General features: G+C 40.9%; 1 protein-coding gene across 1 annotated transcript in view; it reads right to left on the bottom strand.

The window, feature by feature from the left end:
- Nucleotides 1–27,996, bottom strand: part of FAT4 (FAT atypical cadherin 4) — a 148,499-nt gene that overhangs the window by 29,614 nt on the left and 90,889 nt on the right. The window contains exons 7-9 of the mRNA XM_075422095.1: nt 11,718–11,898; nt 7,157–7,407; nt 22–4,371 (exon numbers count right to left, since the gene is read on the bottom strand). Coding sequence (XP_075278210.1) covers nt 22–4,371; nt 7,157–7,407; nt 11,718–11,898 — 4,782 coding nt within the window. The remainder of the gene's footprint in view (nt 1–21; nt 4,372–7,156; nt 7,408–11,717; nt 11,899–27,996) is intronic.

Genomic DNA, 27,996 nt, shown 5'->3' with positions numbered 1-27,996 from the left:
TATAGAGAAGGAAAAGTGTACCTGTATACCCAGTTTTACAAACGCAGTTGAAGCTTCCTGGGAAGTTCTGGCAGGCAGCACCATTTTTGCACGGGTTGGAAAGGCACTCATTGACATCCCTCTCACAGGCCATGCCAGTGAAGCCCTCCGGGCAACTGCACGAGAAGCCTCCCACCAAGTTGTGGCAAGTCCCGTCGTTGTGGCAGGGGGAAGGGAGGCATTCGTCGATGTCAGTCTCGCACAGACTCCCGTCGTACCCCGGCATGCACCTGCACACAAAGGACCGGAGGGGCTCGTTGGCCACGATGATGACGGGGACGCTCTCGTGGCTCTTCAAAGCTGGGCTCACTGCCAGCCTCCTCAGGCAGCTCCCTCCGTTCTGGCAGGGGCTCTGCAGGCACCAGTCATGGTCCACAGCCTCAATCCGTACCCCGCTCTGGTGGAAGAGGACATCTTTGATGCTCTCAAAGAAGGTGGCCACACCACTGGGATTCACGTACTGGTTGTTGCCGCGTTTGACAGCTGCCATCAGGAAAGTGTGGTTGCTTTCCTCATACAACCCGTAGAGCTGGATGGCGGTGCCCAGGCCCGTCAGCTGGGAGCTGGCGATGCGCAAGAAGTGGAGATAGTGATTCATCAGGAAATCCTGCATGCTGTGGGTGCGCAGACGGAGGAGAATGCTGTTGTCAATGGTGGCATTGCCGAAGCCTGAGAAGAAAATCCGGACGCTGCTGGTGACAGCACCATGCAACCCATCGTTGCTGAGGACGGCCAGGTCAAAAGTGCCATCCGTGGACCTTGCCTGTGAGTGCAGCTCGCAGGTGCCCCCAGGAATGCTGAAGAGGCTGGTGACTCCTGAGGTGAGGGAGCACTGGAAGCTGTCTAGCACATCTGGATCCTGTGGCTTTACGTTACCCAAAATTCCACCTGGGAAGAGGTTGCCATAATAGTGAACAAAGATTTCTACCGTTCTGGGCTGAGACGGGTTGTCATTTTGGTCTATTACCTTGATCTGCACAGTTCCTGTGGAAGACATCTGAGGAACGCCAGAGTCTCTCGTAACCACCGACAGGTAGAAATCGCTGATTTGCTCCCTGTCGATCTCTCTCGTCGTTGTCAGCACGCCAGCGGTGCTAAGGCTGAAGTAGCTGGTTGCGGGGCCAGTGCTGAGCAAGTAATACGTAAAGGGACCTTGGTTTGGAGGGAGATCAGGATCTGATGATTGAAGCGTCATCACAAGAGTTCCTGCACGGTTATTCTCCATGACTTCTCCTTGGCTGCTGGACAAGGTAGGGCCATTGTCGTTGATATCTTCCAAAGTCACCAATAAAGAGGCACTCCCTGTAGCAGACGGCGTTCCCGAATCGATGGCCAGCACAGACAGGTTGTACACAGGCAAGGTTTCTCGATCCAGCTCCGCAGTGACTGTCACCTGTCCCGTCTGCGGGTTGATGGAAAAGGCACTGTTGTTGTTGCCAGACCCAATGAAATAGGAAAACCTGCTCCAGCTAGGGACAGAATCTGAATCAAAGGCACTCACGAATGTGACATGGGTGCCTGGAGGAACACCCTCGCTGATTTGTATATTGTAGGCTCCTAAGGTAAAAACAGGAGGATCGTTGGCATCCAGTATAGTGATATTAACAGTTACCTCATCTATATCTGCACCACGAATGCTCCCAAAATTTTTTGCAAGGACCTTCAAAGAGATTCGTTCTTCTTTTTCTCTGTCAAGAGGTCCTGAAACACAGATCTGGCCACTTTTCTCATCTATCTGGAAGCCCTTCTTTCGGCTGTAGCCAAAGATGAGGTAGTGGACTTCTCCATCACTTCCCATATCACGATCACTTGCAAAAACTTCACCTACAATGGTACCTTTGGAGGCTGCCTCAGAAACCTCAAAATAATAAAGCTTGGACACAAAACGGGGCACATATTCATTTGTGCCCTCTAACTGGATGTTGACACTAGCAAAGCTGCACCTCTCTTCATCTGGAACATTAAAAGCCTTTACTGTTAAATGGTAACTTTGCTTTGTTTCATAATCTAAAAATCCCTGGGTGGTGATTGTTCCTGTATTGGGGTCAATGACAAAAAGGTCACTATCAGAGGACTGAATAGCATATGCAATCACAGCGTTAGGTCCAGAGTCAGCATCAGTGGCATTTAAACGAATAACCGTTGTCCCACTGGGGGCATTTTCTAACACGTTGGGAAAGTAGTCCTCGGGGCTGAATGCTGGAGAATTATCATTCACATCAACAACACTAACAGTGACACTGCAGTAGCCTGTTCTGGACACCCAACCTCCATCTGTGGCAGTAACAACGAGCTCATGCTTTTGGCATAACTCAAAATCAAGTGGTTTTGCTAGTGTCAGTGTACCGGTAGTTGTATTAATAGCAAAAATACCAGCCTCATTTCCAGAGGAAATATTATATCTGATTAATCCATTCATAGCGGCATCTCTGTCTCGGGCTGAAACTGTCCTGACCACTGTTCCAACGGAGTGACTCTCTGGGATAGTAATGCTCATACGGCTTTGCGAAAACTCAGGTGTATGGTAATTTTCCTCTGTCACGACTACTTCAACAGCTACCTCGGATGAGAGTGGAGGATTACCTTTATCCTTTGCTTTCACTTTAAAGAGGAAGTTTTTGTTCAAATCAGCCATTAGTGAAGATGACACAGAAATCCAGCCTGTACTCCTGTCCAGTCTGAATTTGTTAGTTTTGCTTTCATCAGAGATAAAGTACTCCACTTCAGAATTCAAGCCAAAGTCTTTGTCATCCACTGCAGTAACTTTAATTAAGTTTGTGCCAACCCTCACATTCTTAGTAACAGGAGTAAAATATTTACGAGCCAGGAACAGCGGTGCGTTGTCGTTGCTGTCTACTATGTTAATGGTGACGGTTGTCTCGCTCATTAACAGAGGACTGCCTCGGTCTGAAGAAGTAACAATGAAGCTGTGCCTATTAATGTTGACATTGCTTGAACCACTGGAGTTCTGGTACCTTAAATACTGCTTGTTGAAAATTTCCCCCGTGGTTGCATTAATTCGGAAGAACTCAGATTGGGATTTTATGAAGTAGAAGACTTGGCCATTCGACCCTTCATCGGGATCAGTGGCTGAAACTTGGGTGACCTTCAACCCAATCCCAGGAAGCTCAGGACACTCCAAGTAATAGGATGGCTTTGTAAATCGGGGGGCATTGTCGTTGACGTCCATGACAAATATGGTGACATCTGTGCTCACTGTCCATCCGGAGTCATGTGCAGAGACCCTGATTCTATAGCGGTCTGTGTCCTCCCTGTTTAGTGGTCTGCTGATGGTGATGTCCCCGGTGCTGGGATTGATGGTAAACGGGAGACTCGTATCCCTTATGGAGTACCTGCTGACTGCGTTCACCCCAATGTCTTCATCTGATGTCGTGACTCGGGTTACCGTAAAACCCAGAGGTGCATTTTCAAGCACGGAAGCACTGAATATCTGGGAAAACCTCGGAGCATTGTCATTTTCATCTAAAATATTAATGATAACTTTGACAGTTGTGCTCTGGAGCGGGGTGCCTTTATCTGAAGCTTTTATGGTTAGCGTGTATCGAGACAATTTCTCCCTGTCCAAGGGCCTGATGCTTCTGATCTCACCAGTGGCTCGATTGATACTGAAACTATTTTCCGTATTGCCCTCAATTATTTCATAATTTAGCTGTCCGTTTAGACCACTGTCCCTGTCGACAGCAGCAACCGTCAGTATCTTCCGTGGGGACAGGTTCTCCACTATTTCTGCAATGAAGGGGTCTTGCTCAAACTCCGGCGCGTTATCATTGACGTCTATCACTGTTACTTCCAGTTTCTTATAGGAGGAAAAGGGAGGAAAGCCCGTATCTCTGGCCTCGATCCAAATCACAAATTTCTGTATGGATTCAAAATCCAAAGCCCGCCTGATAGAAAGCTGTCCTGTCACCTGGTCGACCAGGAAGGTGCTGCCCAGGTTACCACTGGCGATGTAGTAAGACAAGGAGCCTCCTCTGGCTGAAGACCCAGAGACGGTCGTGACAAGCGTATCGACCGCTTGGTTTTCAGGAAACGTGAAGGTCTCCTGATCCGCCTGAACGTGCGGAAATTCTGCTTTGTTCACAAACCTCACAGTGACAGTTGTAGAGTCTGTCTTGGGGTACCGGCCGCCGTCCCTCACGTGAACAGAAATGGTGACTTCAGACTCTCCCGCCAGCAGGTTTGCAGCCAGGATCGCCCCCCTTGCTGGATCGATCTGGAATTTCTCGGAGTTTTTCCCCACAAGGGAATAATGGAGCTCGGCATTGGAGCCAGCATCTGCATCAGTGACGGTCACAGCAAACACGAACGAGCCTGAAACGGAGAACAAAGTTAGGGCATCTTCAGATGCACCAACTGTGGCAAATGCAATGCCAGCTTTTCACTCGGAAGCACTCGAGAGGGTCGCCCTCCCGGTATTCATCCTGGAGCAATCTGCTCTTCCTTACACTGCCCTGGAAATGAACTGCTTTTTTCACAAGATGGTAAGTTCAGTAAGGGGTAGATGAGTTTGTGAGCCTGCAAAGACATGCACGCAGCCAAAAAATGTGGGTTTGAACAGATGTCAGTGGCAGCACATACATCTGCACTGAAAAATGGACCTGCAACTTTTTGGAAGTCCAGCATCTCATTTCTAGAACATTCACATTATGACAACCATAAATATAATAAGATTGAATGTTATTTTGATTTTTTTTTTTTTTAATTACTCATAGTTTATTTATCCATGTAAAAAAAACCCTGGAATTCAATGACTTCAATGACTATTAAGGTTATGTAACCAGGAGCACCCATGGAAATTTACCCTACACACCCACCTTCCCTTGCAGACCCTATTCTTCCTATTCCCCAAATGCTGCTCCTTTATCCCCAGTAGCCTCTTGCTTCTGATGTTGTAAGAGTATTCTGAGGACAGTAACTAATAGAACTGCATTTGTAAAAGCATGCCAGTCCTCTGAGACAGGGGTAAAATCACATAGAAATACATAGCTATTGCACACTAATGCAATAACATGAATATATTACGTTTCAGGTCTTTTGAATTTATACTTCACAATGAGCTTGACTACGCGGGCACTATTTGCATTATCTTTTGTATTTGGCCATCTGCAAGGAGAATCTGGGTGTTCTTTTGAACCAGAGTTTACAGATCTAATGCACAGCACGTCTTTCAAATTTGACACTGTCCAACCAATTTGCAGAACACTCTGTTGATGTTTTACTGGTACTGAAAATTAGAAAATACCCACTCCTGTATAAAAATCATGTTGTTTTCAACCTCTGAAGGCAAAATCATTTACAGGCAGGAATGCCTTTGACAGTGTCCCCTTAAAACTATACTTCATGTCACTATTTGTCATGTGCAATGATTTGTGCTCCACGGTGAGGAATATTCAGACAAGAACAGTATCCAAACCACTGTGAGAAATAGGACGGGGAAAAAAAAAAGATTTTTTGCTTCAGTTAAGCAAATTATATTACTAATTGTTATTATTACTAGTTCCCTCTTTGAAAGTTGATTAAAAAAGAAGAAAATTAAGCTCTTTCTTTAAAAATATACACTAGATATTCTGTGACTGGAATAAAAGGAAAAATCTTGATCAAGTTATATGGGTTTTTTCTCTTTTTTGGAAAATCTATTTCAGATGCTACGTTGGACTTCACTAAAGTTGTTTTGTTGTTTTGGTTTTTTTTGCTAATGGACATCATGCCTGCTAGTAACATCCATGTCAACAGCCTTTCAAAATCATTTGAAAAGATATTCTCATTTCCTTTTATTTAAAAGTGAACTATCAACTGAGGAAGTTGCAAATAAAAAAGTGCATGCATCCCTGGGTTTTTGCTAAGTTAGAACCAGAGTAAATACAGCTTAGGCTTCCTATATGTTTCTAGTTATAATGGGTTTAAAACAAACAAACAAACAAAATCCCAAAACACCCCAAAAAGAACCACACAAAGGCTCTGTGTGCCCTAGTCAGAATATACAAAGATTCACCAACGCAATAATAAAATAATTTCATAATACTGTTCTGGAAACAGGGAAGAAATGCAAACAAATGCATTCTTCCATAAAAAGGAGAAGTATTTGCAATTGTTTAAAATTTAGCGAGAAAACTCAAGGCATGGAAATAAGCCCCCCCTTTTTTTTTTTTGTTCTTTTAAAGGAAAATTTGTTTTGTAAACCATTTGTCTTGGAATCCTCTCTGCAGGCATCACATAGCCATGTACGCATATGCATAAGAATACACACACAGTCACTGACTTCCACAGCAAACCAGTCTGACTGCAGTTCGGTGAAACGGTGGTAATACAGTGATCGTATTATAAAATCTTTTTACTGTTTTGAGATAGAAGAAGTCTCAGTATTCGTTCACTTTAAATCTTAGAAAAAAATCTCAGAATAGCAGGATCTTTCAGTAAACTCTCTCCATCCTCATGCAAATACACACATGCTCCTTTCTTTCCCTTTGCAATGCCAATTCCACAAATAGAAAATATTCTGCAAATAGAAAATACCCATTTCTAATGTATTATATACCAGGCTTCTTTCAACATAAACTGAATCAGAAATTAATTCCTGCATTGAGTGAAGTCACTTTAACTTGGGTGTAGGTTCCACGAAAGGAAGATTGTTACTTTTATTTTATTTTCCTTCACCACGTGGCTCAAGGAAAGGCAACATAATTAAAATCTGATATAGATACGGCCTTTTCGGAAGAGGTTGGCAAAATCCTCTTTAAGAATTGCTCAGGGTGGAAAAAGAACATTTACATGCAGGAGGAGACTTTCAGAGGAAAAAGAGGCCATTGCCTTCCCAATCTTGACAAAATAATTTCATTACTTGTTTGAGTGGGTGCTCATTTACACTATGTCTTCTTTACATAACCGCAGCAAGATAATTGAATTTGGATGGAAAGAACCAACAAAAAAAACCTGCCGAATTGTGCCATTATTCATTCCCAAGCAACATGAAGATAACAAAACCTGGAAAACAGCTGCAGAGGAACATCTCAGAAACACTTCTCATGGCACAGCTTTGCATTCGGTAAGATGTTCATGCAACCTGAAGCATCCCAAGCACTGCCACTGATCAGGTTACCTGCAGTGGTAGGCGATGGGACATGGGTGACATAGGGATGGTGTTGAAATTTGGGTGGGTTGTCATTCACATCAGTGACGGCAACGAGCACGCTGGTGGAACTGGAGAGAGCCCTGGGGAAGCCCCCGTCACTTGCCACCACCACCAAAGTGTAATTCTCTCTTGCCTCTCGATCAAGGAGAGCACTGGTGATGATTTGTCCTGTTGAAGGGTTGATTGTGAACTGTGAATTGCCACCGGTAAGCCTATAGCTGTTCGAAAGAAAAAAAAATGAGGAAGAAAAATTCAATTACTATTTCATAAGATAGCCTGCTACCTTAAGATGATAATTTTCTATACTCTTCAAACCACTGTGTTGATGGGTATCAACACATTGATTTTCTTCTGACTGTCATCTGTCTTCACTTTTTTTCTCTTCCATATTTCGAGACCTGTCATAAATGACATTTCTAGGGATTTCCAAGCGTAGTTGCTTGACACAGAGTTCTAATAAATGAGGAGCAGACTGAGCCTTTGTACATCTGGAGATACAGTCGGACATACTCTCAAAATTGCCTACTGAGGCATCCTCTAGTACTGACATCCCTGGGCTAATGCAGTAAGTGTTATTCCAAAAGGCTGACATACCTCTTCACTGAATCTGCAGAATATAATTAAAAAAAAAAACTGTTTTCTGAAACAAAGGGATGACAATTTTACAAAACAATATGAGGATTTATAATTCATACTGTTTACTGATACTGAGCTAAGTTTTGCTATTCAACATTTCAATGTTAATTCATCGTAATAGCATATTAGTAACCACAGAGCTACCTTAATAAAGGCTAATTGGAACCAGAATTTGACCCTTGATTGGTGTGCATGTACGTGCACACATCTGCATGTGTGTGCAAAAATGTGATTTGATAAGCACTGACTGTGTGCTTACTGCAGTGCATCGTATGGGCTACCTCTGCCTTACTAGCACAGTGAATTTGTCCTTTCTCCTTGAATGCTTACCCAGCTTGTGTTCATACAGAAAGAATCTCAAAGATATGCGTGTGGAGCACTGGGCTGTATTTTTAAAGGTAATTGGTTAATATTACATTTTTTATTAATTCAGATAATGGGCTTTCTACAAAACAAAGGAAAGAAAAGCTGGCTGAAATGAACAATTCCCATATTTAATGTTATATCCAAAAGAAAAACCAACATAGCCGTGGCTAGCATTGCTTCTTCAGAGAAACCTGGTACAGCACAGTAGCAGCTTTTTTGAAGTATATGATTCTATAAGATTCAGAAGAAAATGGTTTTTATGAAAGAGAGTAATATTCCTATCTTCACCTTTGTAAAATCAGCACAGGTTATGACAGAAATAATAACACAGGCTAGAAGCTTTACCTAGAGGATTGATTGAGCCACTTTGTGTAATAAGCTGTGGCAACTTCTCCTGTTCAGTCATTAATCTCCACAGCTCCACAGAATGCCATGAGCACACATTAATTGCTTAATTGTGATATAATATGATGGCCATATGTAATTATTCTCCAGCCACAGCCATGTGCATCTAGGGTGGAAAGAAGGTGCACAAAGCCTAAAGCACCACTTAAATCTCCCTAAACACCAGCAGCTTGGGCGAATTTCATCAATGATTTGCAGTGTTTTAACCCTGTGTGAGGTGTCGCAGAAAACAGGGACTTTCTCTTCTGTATTTTCACATATATAGGATGCCTCAAGCTTTAGCATTGGAAAGATGCTATGAAAACCTTTTTGTTTAAAAAAAGACAATAACGACAAATTACATTTGCCATAGGATATTCTGAGTTATATCTGAGTACAACTGCATGCAAACCAACTGGACAATGTAAGTGTGTCTCAGCATAGTTACAAAAAAAGAATCCAAACCCAAGCCAAAAAGGAAAACCACCCCAAACCCCAAAACTTTAACGGTGACAACTAGCATACAAGCAATTTGACTGAAGCACTTAATATCTGGTCTTTTGACTAGTTTGTGCCGACCCCTCTTATCTATACTATTTCTAGCAAGACTGCTCAAGTGTGCATTGCCATTAACAACCTTTTGGCCTTCTTTAATGACTTCACAGGTTATCACCAAAAATAAGAGAAAAAGAGTTGGCATCTGTGCATATGCAACAGTTTTGCACAAGATTACCTACTTCTTGCATGATACAGTCCGTTTTTTTACTTTACATGAAAATTTTAGCAGAGGATTTTACATACCATCTTTGGAAACCAAAGATTTGATTTTGAAACAGGCTCTAACAAGACTGAAAAGGAGTCCTGAATGCTCAGTCCCTCTGATAAGAAGACCTTACGTGTTCTAGTCCTTCTGGCTTTTTGCCAGTTTTGTAATACCAGCTGTATTTTAAGATTTGCATTACTCTAAGTGCTGAATCTGGACAAACCCTGTCCAAGAAAAACAAAGTATGTTCCTGAGTCCAAAAAGTGCAAATCAAAACCTGAAAACAATTTTTAAATAGCTACTTACGATGGAAAAAAATTTTTTTATCAACTATGCTACTATGAGGTACTGAGTGAACGACAAAGACTAATGGCAGAGATATTAAAGCAATTCAACCACACCAAAGAAATCCGAGAGCACCCTCATAATTCCTGGTTATGGGACACAATCATTATAATCATTCATGCTTTGTATGGAACTCTTTTTTCTAAAGGAGCTTGCCAGAAATAGTTTCTAAGAGTGAGAGTAAAAAGAAGTAAAGGCTTCATTGTTTCACAATTTAATAAATGGTAATTCTGGATGCTTTTCAAATATTTAAAGATGCCAAAACATAAAGTTTCTATTTTTGGTTTGTAGCTAGTTGCAAAGAAAATATTACAGTACTTTATACACACTTGCTTTGCCATAACACAGATCTGTTATTTTACTTCCTTTAAAAAAAAACCAGTGATATTCTTATGCATTTTGAAGAATGAACTGAGGTGAACTAAAAAAACAAATAAAGAAGCTACTTTTATATCCTGTTTTGTAAGTCTGGAAACAGAGATACAGGTAATTGCAGTCACAACAGTTAAACATGATGAGATTACCTATGTGTCCCTCTAATTAATAACTAATATGAATCTGGTTTGTATGCCATTAGCAATAAATCAGTCCTTGGTGGATAATCTTCAGCTTGTCACTGCCACTCAGCATCTTCATTACTCTTGTCTGTGAAACTGGGAACGGCCAGTGTTCAGCCCAGTGCCCAGTTAAGTTGCATCAGCTGAGCTCTGCAAACCATTCAACATTTCAAGCAAAAATGCCAAATTCTAACTTTTTACTGGTTTTCTGAATGGGATAAACTTTACGGCTCACCTTGTGTAATTTTCATTCTAAACTGAAGGCATTAACTGACCACACATTTACCCCAGGAACACATTGCCTTTCAGTAAAAATTGCTTATTGAATGAAAAGACATGAATGCAGTGTCAAGACAGGCAGTGGTTTCTGCTGAGCATTCAGTGGCCTGCAGCGTCTCCCATAACGTGTGCTAGCATGCTGGGTGACACTGTACCTGCTCAGCTAGTTTATTATAAATGTATCCAAGTCCCCATAAGCAGTCATCTAAACTACAGTTAAGATTTTTAAGATTCAAAATAAGATACTGAAGCCTTCCCCCACATGTATGCTATCACAAAATTAACACTATCCATTAGTTTTGACATTTTTATGCAAAAAAGCGATACAGATTTCTAGATTTGGCTAGCTTAAATATCAAAGTCTAAAGATGATTAGAGCTGCAAAACACATTCTGTATTTCTTTTAGGGTGAGTGGTTTCATATGAGATTTCATTTAAAGTGGAAAAAAAAAATATTTAACTCTGTCCCAAAGTCTGCTTCTGTAGGAAATTTGTTAAGGGTGTTTGAAAAGTGCATCTTCCTCTTCCCCACCAACTCCTTCCTGAAAGGTGCTTTGATCAATATTTAAGAAGTCTGTCAGCCTCCAAGAACAATGTTTTCTAGCTTCTTCAGGAATACACTTTAAAAGATTTGTATTTTATCTATTAACTATATCAATCATTACAAGGTCTCAACTCTAGAAGCTGTGCAAAATAGAAGGTGAAAAACTTTCCGAAGGCTACACAAGCTGATGGCAGTCAGTAATGATGATCGTTCACAGCCTGTGTTGTATTCCTTTACACAGAGGATGTGTACGTAAAGACTGAAAGCTGAAGTGCTTAATGAATTTATGACATTATTTGGAGTTTCAAGGTTTCTTTTTTTGTTTTTTTTGTTTTTTGATTTTTTTTTTAATTCATCTGCCTCTACATTGATTGAGAAATATAAATCTAGCCTATTAACAACTACATTCAGGTGCAAGTTAAATAAGTTTGTTTTTCATTTAGTAAAAAACTAAAATAACTGTGCAGCTTTACTTGTGCTTAACACAATTCTAACAAAAAAAGCACCAGATTTGCAGAAATAATTTAGCTACACGTATACAGCTGTCCTTTTGTGTCTCACAGCTTTATGGCATTCTGGTGACGGACACGGGGAAAAAAATTCTTCAGGCAAGTTATGAGGCAGAATTACATCCAGCAACAGCAAATGACCTACCTAATAACAGCATTTGTAGAAGCATCAGCATCTGAGGAATTTACGAGCAAAATATCTGTCCCTGTAGGGGCATCCTCCGGAACAGTAGCAGAATACACATTAAAGGCGAATGTGGGGACATTGTCATTGACATCATCTACCATGACAGCAATGGTTCCAGTGCCAGTGAGGGCAGGAGATCCTGTGGGAAAGCGGAATACAAAATGCTAGAGGTTACAAATACCACCACGCTAATCCGAGGTCTGCCATCTCTGATTTAAAGCCTAGCGCTTGAGCATGTGACAGTTTACAAAGCAAGAAAGCCAATTCAACATACAGGACAGGGTCAGATTTGTTTCAAAGGCATCTGAACATAAAGTACAAGTTGTGACAGAAAAAAAAACAACTGCTGTTATTTTTGTTGCTCCATCTAATTCCAGAAATATTTTGTAATACAAGCTCAGTGGAAAAAGATGGTCTTGGAACGGCTCAGAAGCCTTCCTGTAACAATTAGGACCAATTTGAACATGTGGTTGACTTTCCTATGTCTCTAAGAGAATACGTTCAAAGGTGGCACACTGACAGCTGTGAAGACTCCAGCCCTCAATTTATTTATCCGCAGAACAAATAGAGTGGAAACAGTGGCAAACCCCAGCTTTCCATGTGCCTTTTCCACTGCTGGTCGCAGCCCTGACCTGGGGAGAACTTCTCTGAGCGGGTGAGAAGGTTGCACAGTCTCCAGCACTGTTCAGACTCAGTTTCTCTGTAGAAGTAACCATCTACAGCAGCAAATAACATTCACTCAGATGGGATATTGGCTTATGGGAAATTGGACTGAACTTATTTAACCTATGGCTTTCATCCTCCTTGTTGTTCTAATACTTAACTCTGATGAGCAGGAATGAGAGAAATAGCATGCTTACTCATGTGCAATCCCTCAGTATTTATTCTCTTAAGCTTTTCCTTTGTCAAATCCAAAAAAAGACAATGAACAGTTTCAGAAGTTCATATTAGTTTTGCCAGTCTGTTATACTTGTTCCCTGCCAAGAATCAGCAAGACATCTTCTGCTCACCAAATTCTTCACTGAGGGTCCCTGAAAAAAATGGGATTGCTCCTTTCTTTGAATACTGGAAAGGAGAAGGAGAGACTGATAGTGGAGCATAAAACACATGAATTATGGCCCCTTTTACTCAAAAGACAGATAAAGATCATGCTTGTTTTACCCAAGATCGCGACGCTCGCCCCTTCAATCTCAGACAGATACAATTCACCATTTGCTGAACTGGGAAAAAAGCAATGACAACAAAATGCTTTGGGCCAGAGACTGATTTGAGTCCTTGCTACAAGGCAAGCATATTGCACGGAGCTGTCATTTGACGAAACCCAGGCAGCCCCCACGTGACCATGCTCGTCCTTCAATCCCAGCAGATGATCGGGTCACGGCTACCTGATGTTATTGCTGGACCTCATCCTTAGGGTTGGGAAGGAGGCAGGCTCTGCTCTCGGGTCTCACGTGGTCCTGGCAAGGGCTGCAGACATCAAGCTCTTGTATAAAAGAAAAACAGTGACCCATTTTCCCACATGTTAACCCTTGCAGGTTGAAGAAGTACTGTGCTGCATCATTGGAAGCAGCTGGGAGCAGCTTCTGCACAGGAAGGAGGTTTTTCACTGCGAAATACTTTAAAGTAACTTGGCTTAATGCACAAATGGACTGAACGAAAGAGCTTCCAATTGAAAGGCTCTGTAAATCTCGCCAGGCTGACTTTGAAGCCTGCTGATCGGATGGGATGGATCACGATGCCGAGGAAAGAACGTGCAAGCCAAAGGGTATAGGTTTCACGCCACAGCCGCACACAATAGAGGCCTTTCTCTGCTCTAGTCTGAGGTAATTCATTTTGCCAATTAATATACTTTTAGCCAGGAAGGTTACATTAAGGCAGTAAGTCTGACTCATTTTTTACCCTCTTCCCCCCTCCCACTCCCCGATTTTGTCATTTAGCCAAACATTTATAGATAGAAAAGACAGCAAAAGTGTTCTTGATTGCTGAAATTTTGCCTGCGGAGTGTTTATTATTACTGCATTAAATGAAACAGAGACCTCAGTGGTGTTTGCTGCATGCGCCATCAAACCCTGGCCTTCCAAACACATTTAATCAACATTCATCTTGCAGCTAATGAAATGAAAAGTTGAAATTTGTTCAGTTTCACAGGTGATTAAACAATTTATACATAATTTAGAAATTAATCTTGGGTAAGTTACATTCAAAGAGCATCAGTAACGCAATTCAGTCTGGAAAAGAAAGCTAACTCGCAGCTAAAACCTGAAACTCATTGTTTTAAATGTATTTGCTGGAAAACTCACACTATCGGTTTATTCGCAAAAATGAACTGCAGTGGCCAGCTCCAGCACCACGCTGCAGGCTGGCTCTGCCCTGGCTGGGAGCACTGAGCTCGGGCTTGATGCCACGCTAGCTGCGCTCACAGGACTGCTGAAGGGAAGAGAATGGGAAGAAGGTGTTCATGTCTGCTGGCAAAGCACTGTGTGGGCATACGTTAAGAGCAAAACGCTGCAATGGGTTTGCTCTTCCTCCTGCATGGCTATTCAGTCTTGGGTCACATAATGGAAATGGTCAAAAGGGATGCCAGATGTAATCGCTGCGTATGGGCTATGGATAGTCTCCTGCTCAGAATTACACTGATCACAGTGGCTTTTGACTCAACCTTTTGCCTCCAACCAGCCCCAGCCCCCTTCCCTCTCTGATGAACTGGAATTTGCAGGGTACCAAACAAATGCTCCAAGCGTCAAATCCCAGCCCTTGCTTCAGCACCCTATCTATTCTGTGCCGTTATTCTCCAAATCCACTCCCCCCCCTGGATGTGTCTACAAGGCACTGTACAGCGCAGTATGGACATATTTATATTAGCCTCAGAGAAGTGAATATATGAGCCAAGTTTGAGCACCATACTAATAAAATTAGCTAGGGTAATGTAAGTAACCCAGATCTCATTCAGCGCTAGCTTGTGGATGCTTTGTGCTCGCAGATATATCCCAGAAGTCCAGTATTAATTCAGCTGTTTGTAACATCCCAAGTCACTGCTCTTCAGTTCAAAACCCCAAACCTTTCTCATTTTACTTAGATGGAAAAACTCATGCATCTACATTGGTTTCCTGTCTATGTAATTCTCCAAATATGTTTTATTCCTCTAAGTAAAACATCACGTCCACAAATATACTCCTTTATTCTATTACACTGAAAGATAAAGTTGCTATTTCACAGAGAGTCCTCAAAGCTTTTGTTCACTCGAAATTAAATGACAAGGTCACATTTCTGCAGTTACTGAGAAATATAAGAAGAGGAAATTACAAATGAAGTAATTGTCTATGGAAAAGAAATAGCTCGGGGCCAAATTCTACCGTCCTCAGTGAACTTTCAGTGAAAGCTGTGCTTGCATAAGGACCACAGAATTTGGCCCCTGGTAATAAGTAGGTTTTATACAATGTACATGTCATATTTGTGGTGAGAGAAGTAGTTTCCATGGTCAGGCTGAGTTCCCAGATTTCTTCATTTTGCTTTGATAGCAAATCTTCCCCAAGTCAGTTATTCCTATTATGCTACAGCATCATCCCCTTTTCCTTCAAACTGAGCTTAATATTTTTACATAAATAAGTGTAGTAAATTTTGTGTAAATTCTGCAATATTAGCCAAACATTCAGGATGCCCCCAAACTTTTTAATAAACTAGATATGTCAAAACCTATATAAAATGGCTGTACACAGCCACACAAGCCTCTGCGTACGCCTACAAACAGCCCTGAGGGCTAGAGCCACAAAGAAACATACACTTTTCCTGTAGTGAACTTGCACTACAATTTCATTTTTCATAATAGTCTGAAATATTGCTCAGCAGAAGCAGCAACTATTTCTTCGTCAGCCACCTCTTATTTCAAGCATTCCTCTAGTGCTATACTACCACTAGTTTTTTTTTAAATCCTCAGATACCAGGTCTCACGGAGGCACAGGATATTCATGTTGAAAAAAGTTTTCTAGAAAGGTGGAGGAATGAAAGAACCATCAAATGATTAATAACTGGAAAATATAAAGTTAGTTATGCAAACTAATGGGAGAGATCAGATTGACTGTTCAGTGAATATCAAATATTTAAAATTTAAAAGACTACGATACTAATATTATTATTTTGAGCTTCCCACCTCTGCGTGCTGCGGTCTGCTTCTATGAACCCAACAGTTTATTTTCTAGGTGACAGCTGTATGTATACATTAAGCAGACAGTCCCACAAATGTCCACACATCATTGTTGAAATAGAGATTAACCTGGGATAGTGTCGAAATAGTAATGCTGAGTTCAGGAAGAAAATTGCTTCCCACGGATGTTCTTCCAAAAATGTAAGCTTTTTGCTTATATCTGCAAGTAAACATGCGTCTGGGGATGAAGAGAAGGAGCAGACTTTGGGAGCCTGCTCCTAGGAGGCCCATGGTGGAGGATGAGTTACAGCGGGAGGTAACAAGGGGCCACCTTGGCATGGCCAGCCCTGGGCCGTGGTTCCCCTCTCCGCATGGGACATTTGAGGACTTGACGTGAAGAAACGGCAGTGGGGGATGGTGGGGCAGACAGGCAGCAGCACGGGGGCAGGACCTCTCTTCTCCCAGAAAGGCAGGACTGGCAAAGATCTACAAGCTGGTCTTCCGCCCCATTCACCAATGCTTGTTTGTCGCCGATCGCCTTAAAAATATGACGATACTGGAAATGTGTCAGTTCAGAAGTTATAACAAGCCCTCTCAACTTTTCCCTCCCCTATCCAGGAGAAGGGGGACAAAAAATATTGGCTACGTGGAGCAACACAAGTAGAAGAAAGGAAACTAAATGCAGGACAGTGGGGGAAAATATCATTTAACCCGACAACTACTTCTCAAATGCAGGATAACCAGCAAAGAGCGGACAACACGCGTTTCTGGGTGAACTCATCATAAGTCACTCATTCCCCTAATTTGTGCTAATGCTTATGAGCCACAAGGTCATCCACAAGGGATGTACCTAAAGACTGCTCTCACTCTCGCCTTGGCCTACTCTCAGAATCACACAGAATCACAGAATGGTAGGGGTTGGAAGGGACCTCTGTGGGTCATCTAGTCCAACCCCCTTGCACAAGCAGGGTCACCTACAGCAGGCTGCACAGGACCTTGTCCAGGCGGGTCTTGAATATCTCCAGAGAAGGAGACTCCACAACTTCCTTGGGCAGCCTGTTCCAGTGCTCCGTCACCCTCAGAGGGAAGAAGTTCTTCCTCATATTCAGATGGAACTTCCTGTGCTTCAGTTTGTGCCCATTGCCCCTTGTCCTCTCGCTGGGCACCACTGAAAAGAGTCTGGCCCCATCCTCCTGACACCCACCCTGAAGATATTTGTAAGCATATATTAGGCCCCCTCGCAGCCTTCTCTTCTTCAGGCTGAACAAGCCCAGCTCCCTCAGCCTCTCCTCATAGGAGAGATGCTCCAGTCCCCTCACCATCCTCGTAGCCCTCCGCTGGACTCTCTCCAGTAGCTCCTCATCTTTCTTGAAGTGGGTTCACGAACCCTTAGGAGAAGGGACCGCCACCCAGCCACCCTTGTCCTGGGAAATGGGGAAGGTAAGCTGTCTTGGCTCCCTGTAACCCCCAAAATCATGGCACTGTCTGTTCCAGTGCATGTTCAGCTCTCCAAACCATAGCTGTACACCAGGACAAATGGGGAATGATCACAGTACTTAGTGGGCTGGAGTAGTAAAAGAAAACAATTGAAGGAAACTTGCAAAGCCATTTATGTTCTTCAAGAAAGCTCAGGAAAAGATGATGCTATTGGAAATTATCTCGACTGTGTGGTACTGGATTGCTCACAGTAAAAATTAGAAATAGGAGAATGTGTTCAGCACGTTATCCACATATTGTTTGAAGCTTTAATGGCTTCTGGGTCCTGTCTGTGCCATGTTTAGCACAGCAGATAGTAAAACTATCATTCCTTTCAGAAACCAGGAACTCAAAAGTTTTTGCCAGAATTAAAATATCAAAATTAAGTGCTAGAAAACTATCAATAAACTAAAGCAAAAATGCTACATATACATTTCATTAAAATGGAAAAAAAGAGGTTAAAATTAAATAAAATTAATCTAAATGACTAATCAAAACTCATACTGCAGGCAGTTTACCATGTTTTGTGGTAAATTAAACACATCATTATCCTGAAAATTGGAAAGCGGTTTCACAGAAATGGAATTTTTGCTTCACTGAAATGTGTTGCTTTGCAACAAAGCGGATTTCTCTTCTCCAGTCAAACACTCAGTGAATGAGTCCCAGGACTAGAAGTTGTATGTGTTATTACAGAGCATTAACTTTTTCACTCAAGTAAACGAGGGCTTTCTCACGATAAAGTGGCCAGTCTTTTTGAATGCATTTAAATGCAGACAGGGTGTGCTGAGCCTCATACAACTGGTGAGTTTTAAGGTAAATATGGAGCTAGAGTAAGTTAAAATGCAACTAGCTTGCATTATGCTTTGGATTTCTAGTGCACACAAAGCTTGTTTTGAAGCGTGGATGACCTTAAATTAACTTATTTACTGGGAACACAAAAGAAAGCGTGTATGTGAAATGAGAAATATAAGTAGTTCTTTTTACAAGATTGCACCACAAATACTTGTTCTGGCTGGATATGTTAATTGTGTTTTATTTTCCTCTTAGTCCATTTTTCACTACAAGCTTCCATACTAAGTCTTAAAAAACTGATGAACCTAGTATATTTTGATACAAATGCTGAAATAAGTAGTTAATAAACAAACACCATTAAAAGCTTAGAAACTAGCCCTAATCTCATTCACTTCAGTAGGTGACTGGTGAATGAGATCATGCAGAAACCTAGATTTTCTAAATTTCTGAGTGTGTCAAATCTGAGTTTTTCTCATAGTTAGGTACAAAGTAGTATTTGTTCCCAAAGCTGGTTTAACAGAACTTGTACTTGAAAAAACAAGGGAACTGTTGGGATAGATCTACACTTGTGCAAGGGCTATCTGACAAGAAAAGAAAGATTTTTCCGTACTGCATGAGATATTAGAAACCTCAAAAATTCTCCCTTATCTACTAGCCTAAAGAAGCTGGGAGCAAACAGATCTAAATTTGGGAAAATTAGCCATCAAAAGTTTAAAAAAAAAAAAAAATCACTAGGCAGAGTCCAACCTTGTTCAAGCAATGACTTGTCCAGCCACGCTTAGGCTGATGGACGTGCATGAACATACACACTCACACATGTTATGCAAGTGCAAGAGAAATCCTTGTCCCAAATAGTGATGCAAGATGGTATCTCTCATCTGGTTTCATCCACGATTCTTAAATTTGGATAGCTTCCCATCAAAATTCCTGACTGACTGCATCTGATGAATTCACTAAGCTTTGCAGTTGCACAACAGGGGCAACATAACGTTGCGATACATCTAATACACTGTTGAAAGAGTGGGACTTGCATTCACACACAGAGATAGTTTGAAGTCCTCCGGTATATACACATTTCCACTCTCCCTGTTCTTCTCCTCTCATCTGCTCATCAGAACAAGTTACCTGTGGCTGTCTACCCAGAGAGGACATAAAAGCTGTTGCACTGTTACAGAGCTGGACCTACTGGAACACAGATACAGACAGAGAAAAAAAACACCTGCAATAAAGCAGAAGTATAGTGTATATTTAGCACAACTTCAAGCTGTTCCATGTAACAATCTCGTTCTACACATACACACACACGTTATCATAAACTTATCACACTTCTGCAAAAACGGTAGATAATGTATTCCTCCAGTTTAGCATTTTTCCTCTTTGCTGGTTTTGTTTACCGAATTTCAAAGCGTACGAAGGAAAGGCTCTAAGAGTCCTGCTCCACCGCCCACAGCGTACGCTGATATAAGCAGATGCCAATTAGCAACTTGTCACTGTCAGGTTTCATTCTCCTTCCCCAAAAGGCACAAGCATTAATCCGATGTGCCACAACCCCCTTGACATACACTTGCAATCTATTAACCTTCTCGAAGGTACAGGTCCCTGGAGGTGGTGCTCAGGAAAGACGCAGGTATCGCAGGGTTCTTAGCCCAAACTGCGATAATTGCAGAGCAAGAAGTTGCCTTCTTCCAAATACATCTCAGAAAATGAATCTTTAAGGGAAGTTTTCCACAGCTGAATATAATGCTGATAACAGAACTGGGCAACTAACTGGTCGTAAGGTTTCACCTCCCCGGGCCCGCACTTCATGAGGTGCCGGGAGGGCAGGCATGACCATGTGCACCGCTAAGGCCAAGTAAGATTTAAAGAAAGTGGAACTGCAACTTAAAAGAAAGGTAGAGGCATTGAAAAAAAATATTTTCTTAAAACCACCAAATTACTTCTCCTTGTCATAAGTTATTGCTGTAAACAGAAAAAACAGAGAAGCTGGCTCCCGCAGGGACTGCTGACTACGGCAATTTTTGACTGCTTGTGACTCCTGAATATCCCACAGCGAAATTCCTGTAATGCATGGTTTTGAATTATGCTTTAAAAACACCCTGTATAAATAGTGAAGATTAACCAGCAGGATGAGTGTTCAGGCCATATGTGCATGTTTTACTTGTTTTATCCTTGCAATTAAGGCTTCCTGAAATTGTAGCTTTGTATTTGAAGAATGAGCTAGAAGACTTTCAATTTATAAGGTGTAACATTTAATTTTAAAAATGGTTTAAGATCACCAAGGCTGGAAAAATCTTAGTATTTCTCAAAGGATGAGAAATTGCATAGCATAATGAGTACTCTAGTTATCTTATTCTTCTGCAAAACAGATTACATTCAGTGAACTCATTAGCACATTTGAAGCAGAATTTCATATAAAAGTGATATAAGCAGGACAACAACTTTAACTTAACTTTCATTTAAAACTTCCAAAATAATCATAGCAAGATGGATGAATAGAGAGATAAGAGAGCAAGTGTAACAGCCTGAAAATGTACAAACCAACAATTCTTTCTTCCTTGAAATTTTCAACCGTGTAATAAATCCTACATATTAAGCATTATATTCTAGCTTGTTTTAAATAAATCCACCTGATTTATTTTATCTATTTATATATCTGAATTTTTTTTTCAGAGAGACATATCCACTTTTTTTGCCCTCAAATAGTACTAAGAAGGTAAGAAATAAAAGTAAAAAAAAAAAAAAAGGCACAAAAAAGCACCAGGGCAACAGTGAAGACAGCTTAAAGATCGGACAGTCACATTTTCATTCATTTGGATCAAGACAGCACAACATTTTTCTGTACTGTGGAAAAAGTCAATGAAAATTGAATTCCTCCAGCATATTTCATATGCCTAACTCTCACTTTTTCATCACTCCCTCTCTATATGTTCACAGTAAACTGTTTACAAGTAACAGTGCCTAACTGACTGTCCAATATACATTCAATAAAGCTGTACTGCAACTGTGGTAGGGCCAAGAGAAGTAGATCGTAAGACCATACATGTGAGATGAGACTGAGGATCAGGATGACTACTGGCTCATTTAATGAACTCCACCACATAAGTGCCCACAAGTCTTCTGTGAACATGGCGGCGTGGGGGGCATTCAAGAAATTAACACAAGATATAACCACACACCTTGAGAAAACAACAGTATTTCAACCAAAGCCAGAAAGGACTTTTTCCTAACTGTGTGATGAAAATTTCCATCCCAATACGGATGGAAACAAAGGAGAAAAAATATCCTTACCAAGCAGATAAGTTACTAGAAAAAGAGTGGTAAGAACTTCCTTGAACTATGTCTTCCATACAGAACAGCACATAGTACAGTTGATCTCAGCTTATCATAGATCAATACTTTTATCATTCATGACTGAAAATATTTCAAACTTTAATCAGATAAATCCATAATCCAGCATTAAAGCTGATGTTAATTGCTTTTTATTAGATTAACCCTTAAAGAAGGAGCAGAAATCAGCTTTGACAGCTCATGGCACACACATCCCTGGCAAAGCTGCTATTTGTAGCCCTTTATTTCTACTTTTTCTCTTTGTTATTTTTACAAGGTTCTTGTAAGAATTACTGAATTACTGGACATTCCTGCGTACCTCATTAGTGATGAGGTGACTTGATAGAATAAGCAAGACCATCACCTACACTCAGTCTTCTCAGGTGGCATAAAATTATGTTCCTTGAAAGAGACAACAATTCTCACCAACATTTAAAACTAACCAAAAATTATTAATAAATAATGATGTTTCTACCAACAGTCTGGATTTCTTTTACTTACAAGGGATGCAAAGAGGCAAAAGATTTAGTTACCTAATAAAACTTGCTATTTTCAACTATAATTCCAAGAATGTCTGTAGAGATATTAAAAGTTTTGGCTGTGTTACTACATCTTATCTTATGCTTTCCTAGACTCCAGACAAAAAGGACATTAACCTCTTTAGGATTCTGCTTGTCTATTAAAAAAAACAGCCAACAAACACACATACGATTTGCATCCATACTGAGGTAGAATCTATGGAGTTCTCACACCACTTGGACCTGAATATCATTACTATATTTTTGTGCGGATAGTCTGCAGGTTTTTGTGTTGCAAAGCACAAACACGCACACGCTGTGCTTGATGCCCCCCTCCCATGTCAGTTCTGCCACAGCCGGCTCTCTTCCAATACCCCAGTTTCTGAACCTTCTTGCCTCTGCCTCTCTCAATGCAAAATCTCTGAAGACCTGTTTCTAAAGAGTAGTATTTCTACAGGCTACAGTTTAGTAATTGGTCTATTTTTTTATATACATGAATAGTCGCAGTTTAGAAGATCGTACATTATTTAAAATAATTTCCCTTGTTTTTGTTTGGTTGAATGCAGTGAAATGGAGAATAGCTCACCCAACAAACCTCAGCTAGAAGCAGATTATCCCATCCTGAATAAGCCCATCAATTACTTGCTGGATTCTCCACGATCCCAACAGATAGGAGAAATAGAATTACACATGCAAGGAATGTTTGGAGAGGCGTGCACTTAAGTGGAGGACTTTTAGAAAACTCTACAAGTACATCTGAACTATTGAGAATAAACATCTTTAATATGTATTTCTAACTCTACTTGCCTTGTGCAAATAAAATCCACCACCAGGTTGAGCTGGTTTCCAAACTGAAGTTCTGTCCATGATTTTAACCTGAGTGAAATACTTTGATTGCTTTCACAGATATTTCAGCTCATGCTGGCCAGCCTGAGCCCTTTGCCAACCTGGAAATACATCTTTCCCGCACCACACCCCAGAGAACACATACACTTGGATTTAGCCCAGAGGCTCTCACTGAACTATTTTGAAAATAGTGATCTAATAATGAAGGTTTAACTCCAAATAGAGGACTAAATCCCTCAAATGGTATTCTGGGGCTGTACTGCACATATCATGGGGCAGTCCTCTTCAGGGATGGGCAAAAGCCCTCATCTCCTTTGGGGAGGAAACGTGTCACATCATATAGACATCGATACGCTGTCTTGCTTGACAGTTACTCTCTAGGGGACATCTGACTGACTGCCATAAAGCTGCTTCCTGAAAAGTTTTTTGAGCTTTTGTCTTCTAGAGAAAAATTTTAAAGTGCTAACAGTTTCTAGGCTCCGTGAAAGGGTAAGCTCCTGCTACTAGCTTCCCACAGCTACAAAAAGCCACTCTCAGTTCTCTTCTCTGCTGACTTTAGATGGTGATAGGACAAAATCAACACTCTGAGCTCACTGATGAGTCTGTCGCCATTTCAGTTCTCCCACTGTGTCATTTAGAAATAAATTAAAAAATCATGCAAAACTACTAAAACGATAGTTTTAGTACCAGTATTAATAAGGCAAAAATAATAAAACTAGTAAATAGTCAATCAGTAAAACTAGACTTAAGTAGACAGCACTGACACGAGGAAGAGCTTCCATAACGGCAAGGAAATAAATGGAGCTGAGAGAGAAACCAATACTCATTTTGAAACAGCTGTGGTATAAAACAAAACCATAGAAGAGAGTAATCATTATGCAGACTGCTAAGCACCAAGGTAAGCATACGTCAGCTTCACTTAGCTCACCGAAGCCTGAAGCGCTGTGTATATTTAGACTTAGCACAGAACGTATGGAAACAAGGACATTTGTAACTGAAACTTGTGAGTTACTTGTTTGTTTTTACAGCACCAAGATTTAAAACTAGCTGAATTTGTTTTTAAAATAAAACTCACTCTTTTCAGGCAACATCTTTTCACACTGTAGATCCCCTGTTAAGTAGAAATACAATGTACGCTAAGAAAACAGGATGAGTATAAATGACTTTAAGTCCAGTCACATAAATCTCACAAAATGTTAAGCCTCAAGACTCTTTCTTACCACTACTAGAAAAATACAGCTGTCCTCTACTTGTCACCCCAAACTGGGAAATATCTTAAAGTGTGTTAAAAAACAATACAACTACATTGTCAGATTTCATTTGATTTTAGGATTGAAGGGAAACAAAAGCCTACCTCAGAAGAGAATTCCTGAGGATATAACCTCTCTGCTTTGTTGCCCTCCTGCATTCTTGAAGGAAAGAATGCATAAGTTGGGGGCCAACATTTTCTAAAGAAAAAACATATGGTTGTTTTTCATACAGGCCAGACATGTATACAAAGAACAGCTAACTAAATATAATAATCAGTCCACTGATTCCGTTCTTTGAGACTATTTATCTAAATCAGTAAATAGTTTATTGAAAAAAAAAAAAACTCACAGGAACACAGTTTCTAATTAGAAACATTGCATTTTGATTTTGGTTTTATTGTGGCAACGTGCCATTCTGACCAACCAAAGCAAGAGATGATTGTTACAGTTTATTTAAACAGTAGTGCCGGGCAGCTAGCAGGTTTCCAGATGTGCTACTCAACATCCCTGCAACCAATAAATAAAAGGAGGAGGACTGCTGGAATGCTAACATTTGCTCCAGAAAATTGCTCAAAGAGTTAAAGACAGGGTTGATAGGAGTGGCTGCCCCAGTTCTTGTCATGGTGCCAGAACTGAATGTTTACCCAGTACTGCGTCCCCACCAGATGAGGTGAAAAAAAAGATTTAGAAAGTCACTTTTCCCAACCATTTTGCCATGAAGAAGGGTATAGTGAAGCAAAACAAATGATTTGTGTGGTAGAAGCAGACCCATAAAGACACATTCAAATAGTTGCATGTAGGTTTCTTGGCATTTATGTTAGCAGACATTTTGGGGGAGCATATGCAATCTAAACACTATCATGTTATTCCACAGTCCATCATTTTACTTGTGGTTATATTTATAATTCATGCACTCCGCTCTTACAGCTTGTGCTGCAAGAGGGACTCTAAATTGGGATGGCTAAACTTTGGGGTTCAATTATGTTTTATTTCTCAACCAAAGCCACAGGTGTACAGCTTTGGAAGATGCTGAATGTTCCTAGCGATGGATGCTTTACATGTCTTTGTAAATCCCCAGTGCCTAGTGCGGCAGTCTGGTATCTGGGACCCAGCAGAAGTTAGAGGAGGGTGGAAGTGCAGGACTGAGGGAAGAGTGATAATAAAACAAGGTTGAAATCAAGAACCTTTGTGTAGGCTGTCTTGTGGAAACTGGGCATGAAGCAGGCTGCATGGCCACAAATCATCGAGCCAAGCGCCAGAAAATGTTTTATCAATCTTTTCCCTCCCCCAGAGCAGAGGGAAGACTCTCTGCCGACCCAAGATCTACCCTGAGGACCGGCTGGAGGATTAGCAGGCAAGGCCAAGGAATACCTGGGCCAGAGCCAGGACAATGAATACATCATGACCAACTTCTCTGCATCTGAGGGGAGTCCTTGCTTGGGAAAGCATTTTTTCAACAACTGCCTGAATTTCTACTGCTGGTGCACATGGTCCTGCCAGCAGTCCCCATCTGACCTGCCCGGCATGTGTACGAGCAGCTCAATTCTTAATAACTCAACAACCCTTCTTGTGTGCCCAGGTCTGAAATTGGGCTCCAGAAGAGCACGCCTGAGAGTTGTGGTGAAGTACAGAGATTTTTGAGCCAGCACAGGCACTGCATCCCGTGCAACCCTGCTGGCTCAACGCCATGCGGGCTGCTGCTTCGCGATGTTGTAGCAGGTGAAGGACTAGAAGTAGACTCCGTGTACGTGCTGCCAATGCATGCTATAAAACCCATAAGGTACTGAGGACAAAACAACAGCCACTACCAAAGCAGCTGCCCCTTCTGAGGCCACGGACTGTTTGCAGTACAGAGGACTGACAGCTCTAGATAAAAATAATGAAAAATTAAAAATCCTTCTTCTTCCATCAGCTTCCACACGCACAGGCTACGGTAACACTATAAGAACCACAGTTACAAGTTGTTGAAGTGGCAATAAACATAACAAAAGTAAGGAATCCTTGATTGTGTATAGGGAGATCAGGAAGACAGCCAAAACCAAGTTACGAATCCATCAGTTCTTGTGTCTAAAAGTGCTTCTAAATATGTATTGTGTCTGGTTCTTTGACAGCAAGGGAAAAGTTGGCATCGACTTCTATAGGAGCAGGATAAGGTCCTTTAATGTTTTAAACCAGTCAGTGTAGCCTATAAAAATTGAGATGCAGATCCTAAGAAAAACGGAAAGCAGGTTGGACAAACAGAATTTTGCCCTTCATGTGCTAACTAGACATTTCCAGAGTTCACTGCATCTGAACGTCTACTATGATTTTTATCAGTAAAAACAAATGAAAAAAACCCTAAATAAGATGTACCATATATGGGAAGACTGTTGCTTGGGCTGCTAAAGACAGCCTGAAAGACTATTTATTACAGCTAATAAAAGCCAAACTCAAAGTGCAAAGTATAATACCTTTCCCTTGGTTTATTTTCAAAGATAATACGGATGTGGACAATTTCAGACAAGTCTGATTTCTTCCACATTTTGGCAAGCACTGCTTTCCTACTGAGGAGCACTACCTGTTTTGCATGTGTTTCTGTTTGAACTTGTCTCTATGCAAAATCCTTCTTTCTAAGCATTATCAAACAAATACAAACTAAGACAATCCAAAGAAATAATTAGGCAAAGAGCTGGACATGCCTGTGAGACTTTCTTCTATAAACCTTTAGCAGCTGCTCAAGAACATAATACTCAAAACACTTTTCTTACCCACTTCAATATTCTGTCACTGTCATCTTTCTGCTTGTACAGCCAGAACTGCCTGGTTTAATGAAGCAGGCACTGAATACCAAAGGTCAGTGTGTTACCACCTGGATATCCATCACATACCCATACTGGTAGCTTTTGTACTGTTCTGTATATTTTAAAGTAATAACATTCTTCTTCTGATAAGCTGCAACTCTTTTAGACAGGCTTCCTCCCACATAATGTTTTTCTAACTCAGCTGCCAAATGTCTACAGAAGTCCATGTGCATTCTGTGAATGATAATGTAATTTATAGTAATACAAAATTTGAGACGCAGCTCAAAAGAAATCCCAGAGTCTGTAACTTGGTCTGTTAGTTGCACATTATTGTGACAAACATGGCTTTCTAAGAGGGCTCCAATGAATTATATGCCAGAGTGTTCTTTACCATCCAGAGTGCTTGAACTCAGTATGACTAATTCAAATATAACAGGGATCCCCATGAATTTCTTAAAGTACTTTAAATATGTAACATACTTAAGTATCTATTATGACTATGGCCCATTATCCTGCTTCCATGAAATAAAGTTTTGGCATCGACTTCTACGGAAGCTGGACTTTTTCCTGTGATGTTTTAGTTTAGATAAATCATGACTAACATAGTTTTAAATGTATTTGATGGCATGAATTTAGAGCAAGTCTCCAGTCTAATCAGAAGATATTATCTAATGTTATTCACAAGGCTGGCTGAAAACTGTACCAAATCACACTAACTGCAGATTAGTCAGACTGTAAATGTAAACACAGTAGAACAGTTAAATTTAGCTTAAAGTTACTACTGAACATCTGCTTCTGAATCCTTTTGCTGGTACCTTTTAACACTGATAGGAGGGAGTAATAACTCGTGAGTTACCTTTACGAGAACATAGCAAATTAAAAAAAAAAAAATAGTTTCAAGCAGTCTTTAATCATCATAATATCTACATGTTTAAACACAGGAACAAATAATACATGCTGCTGTTCTTGTCAGTCACTTATGACAAAGGCCCCCTGCACACTTCATGTATTTAAGTCTGCCCTGGATTATCTGAAACTCAGACACCTCCCAAGACAAATAAACATTTTCATTTGGAATGATTGGGTAAATCTCCTGGATTTCATAAT

Source organism: Opisthocomus hoazin, chromosome 5 (genome assembly GCF_030867145.1).
Source record: "Opisthocomus hoazin isolate bOpiHoa1 chromosome 5, bOpiHoa1.hap1, whole genome shotgun sequence".
NCBI classification, from domain to species: domain Eukaryota; kingdom Metazoa; phylum Chordata; class Aves; order Opisthocomiformes; family Opisthocomidae; genus Opisthocomus; species Opisthocomus hoazin.
Note: the sequence above shows the minus strand (reverse complement) of the source record. Positions and strands in the feature narration are given on the sequence as shown.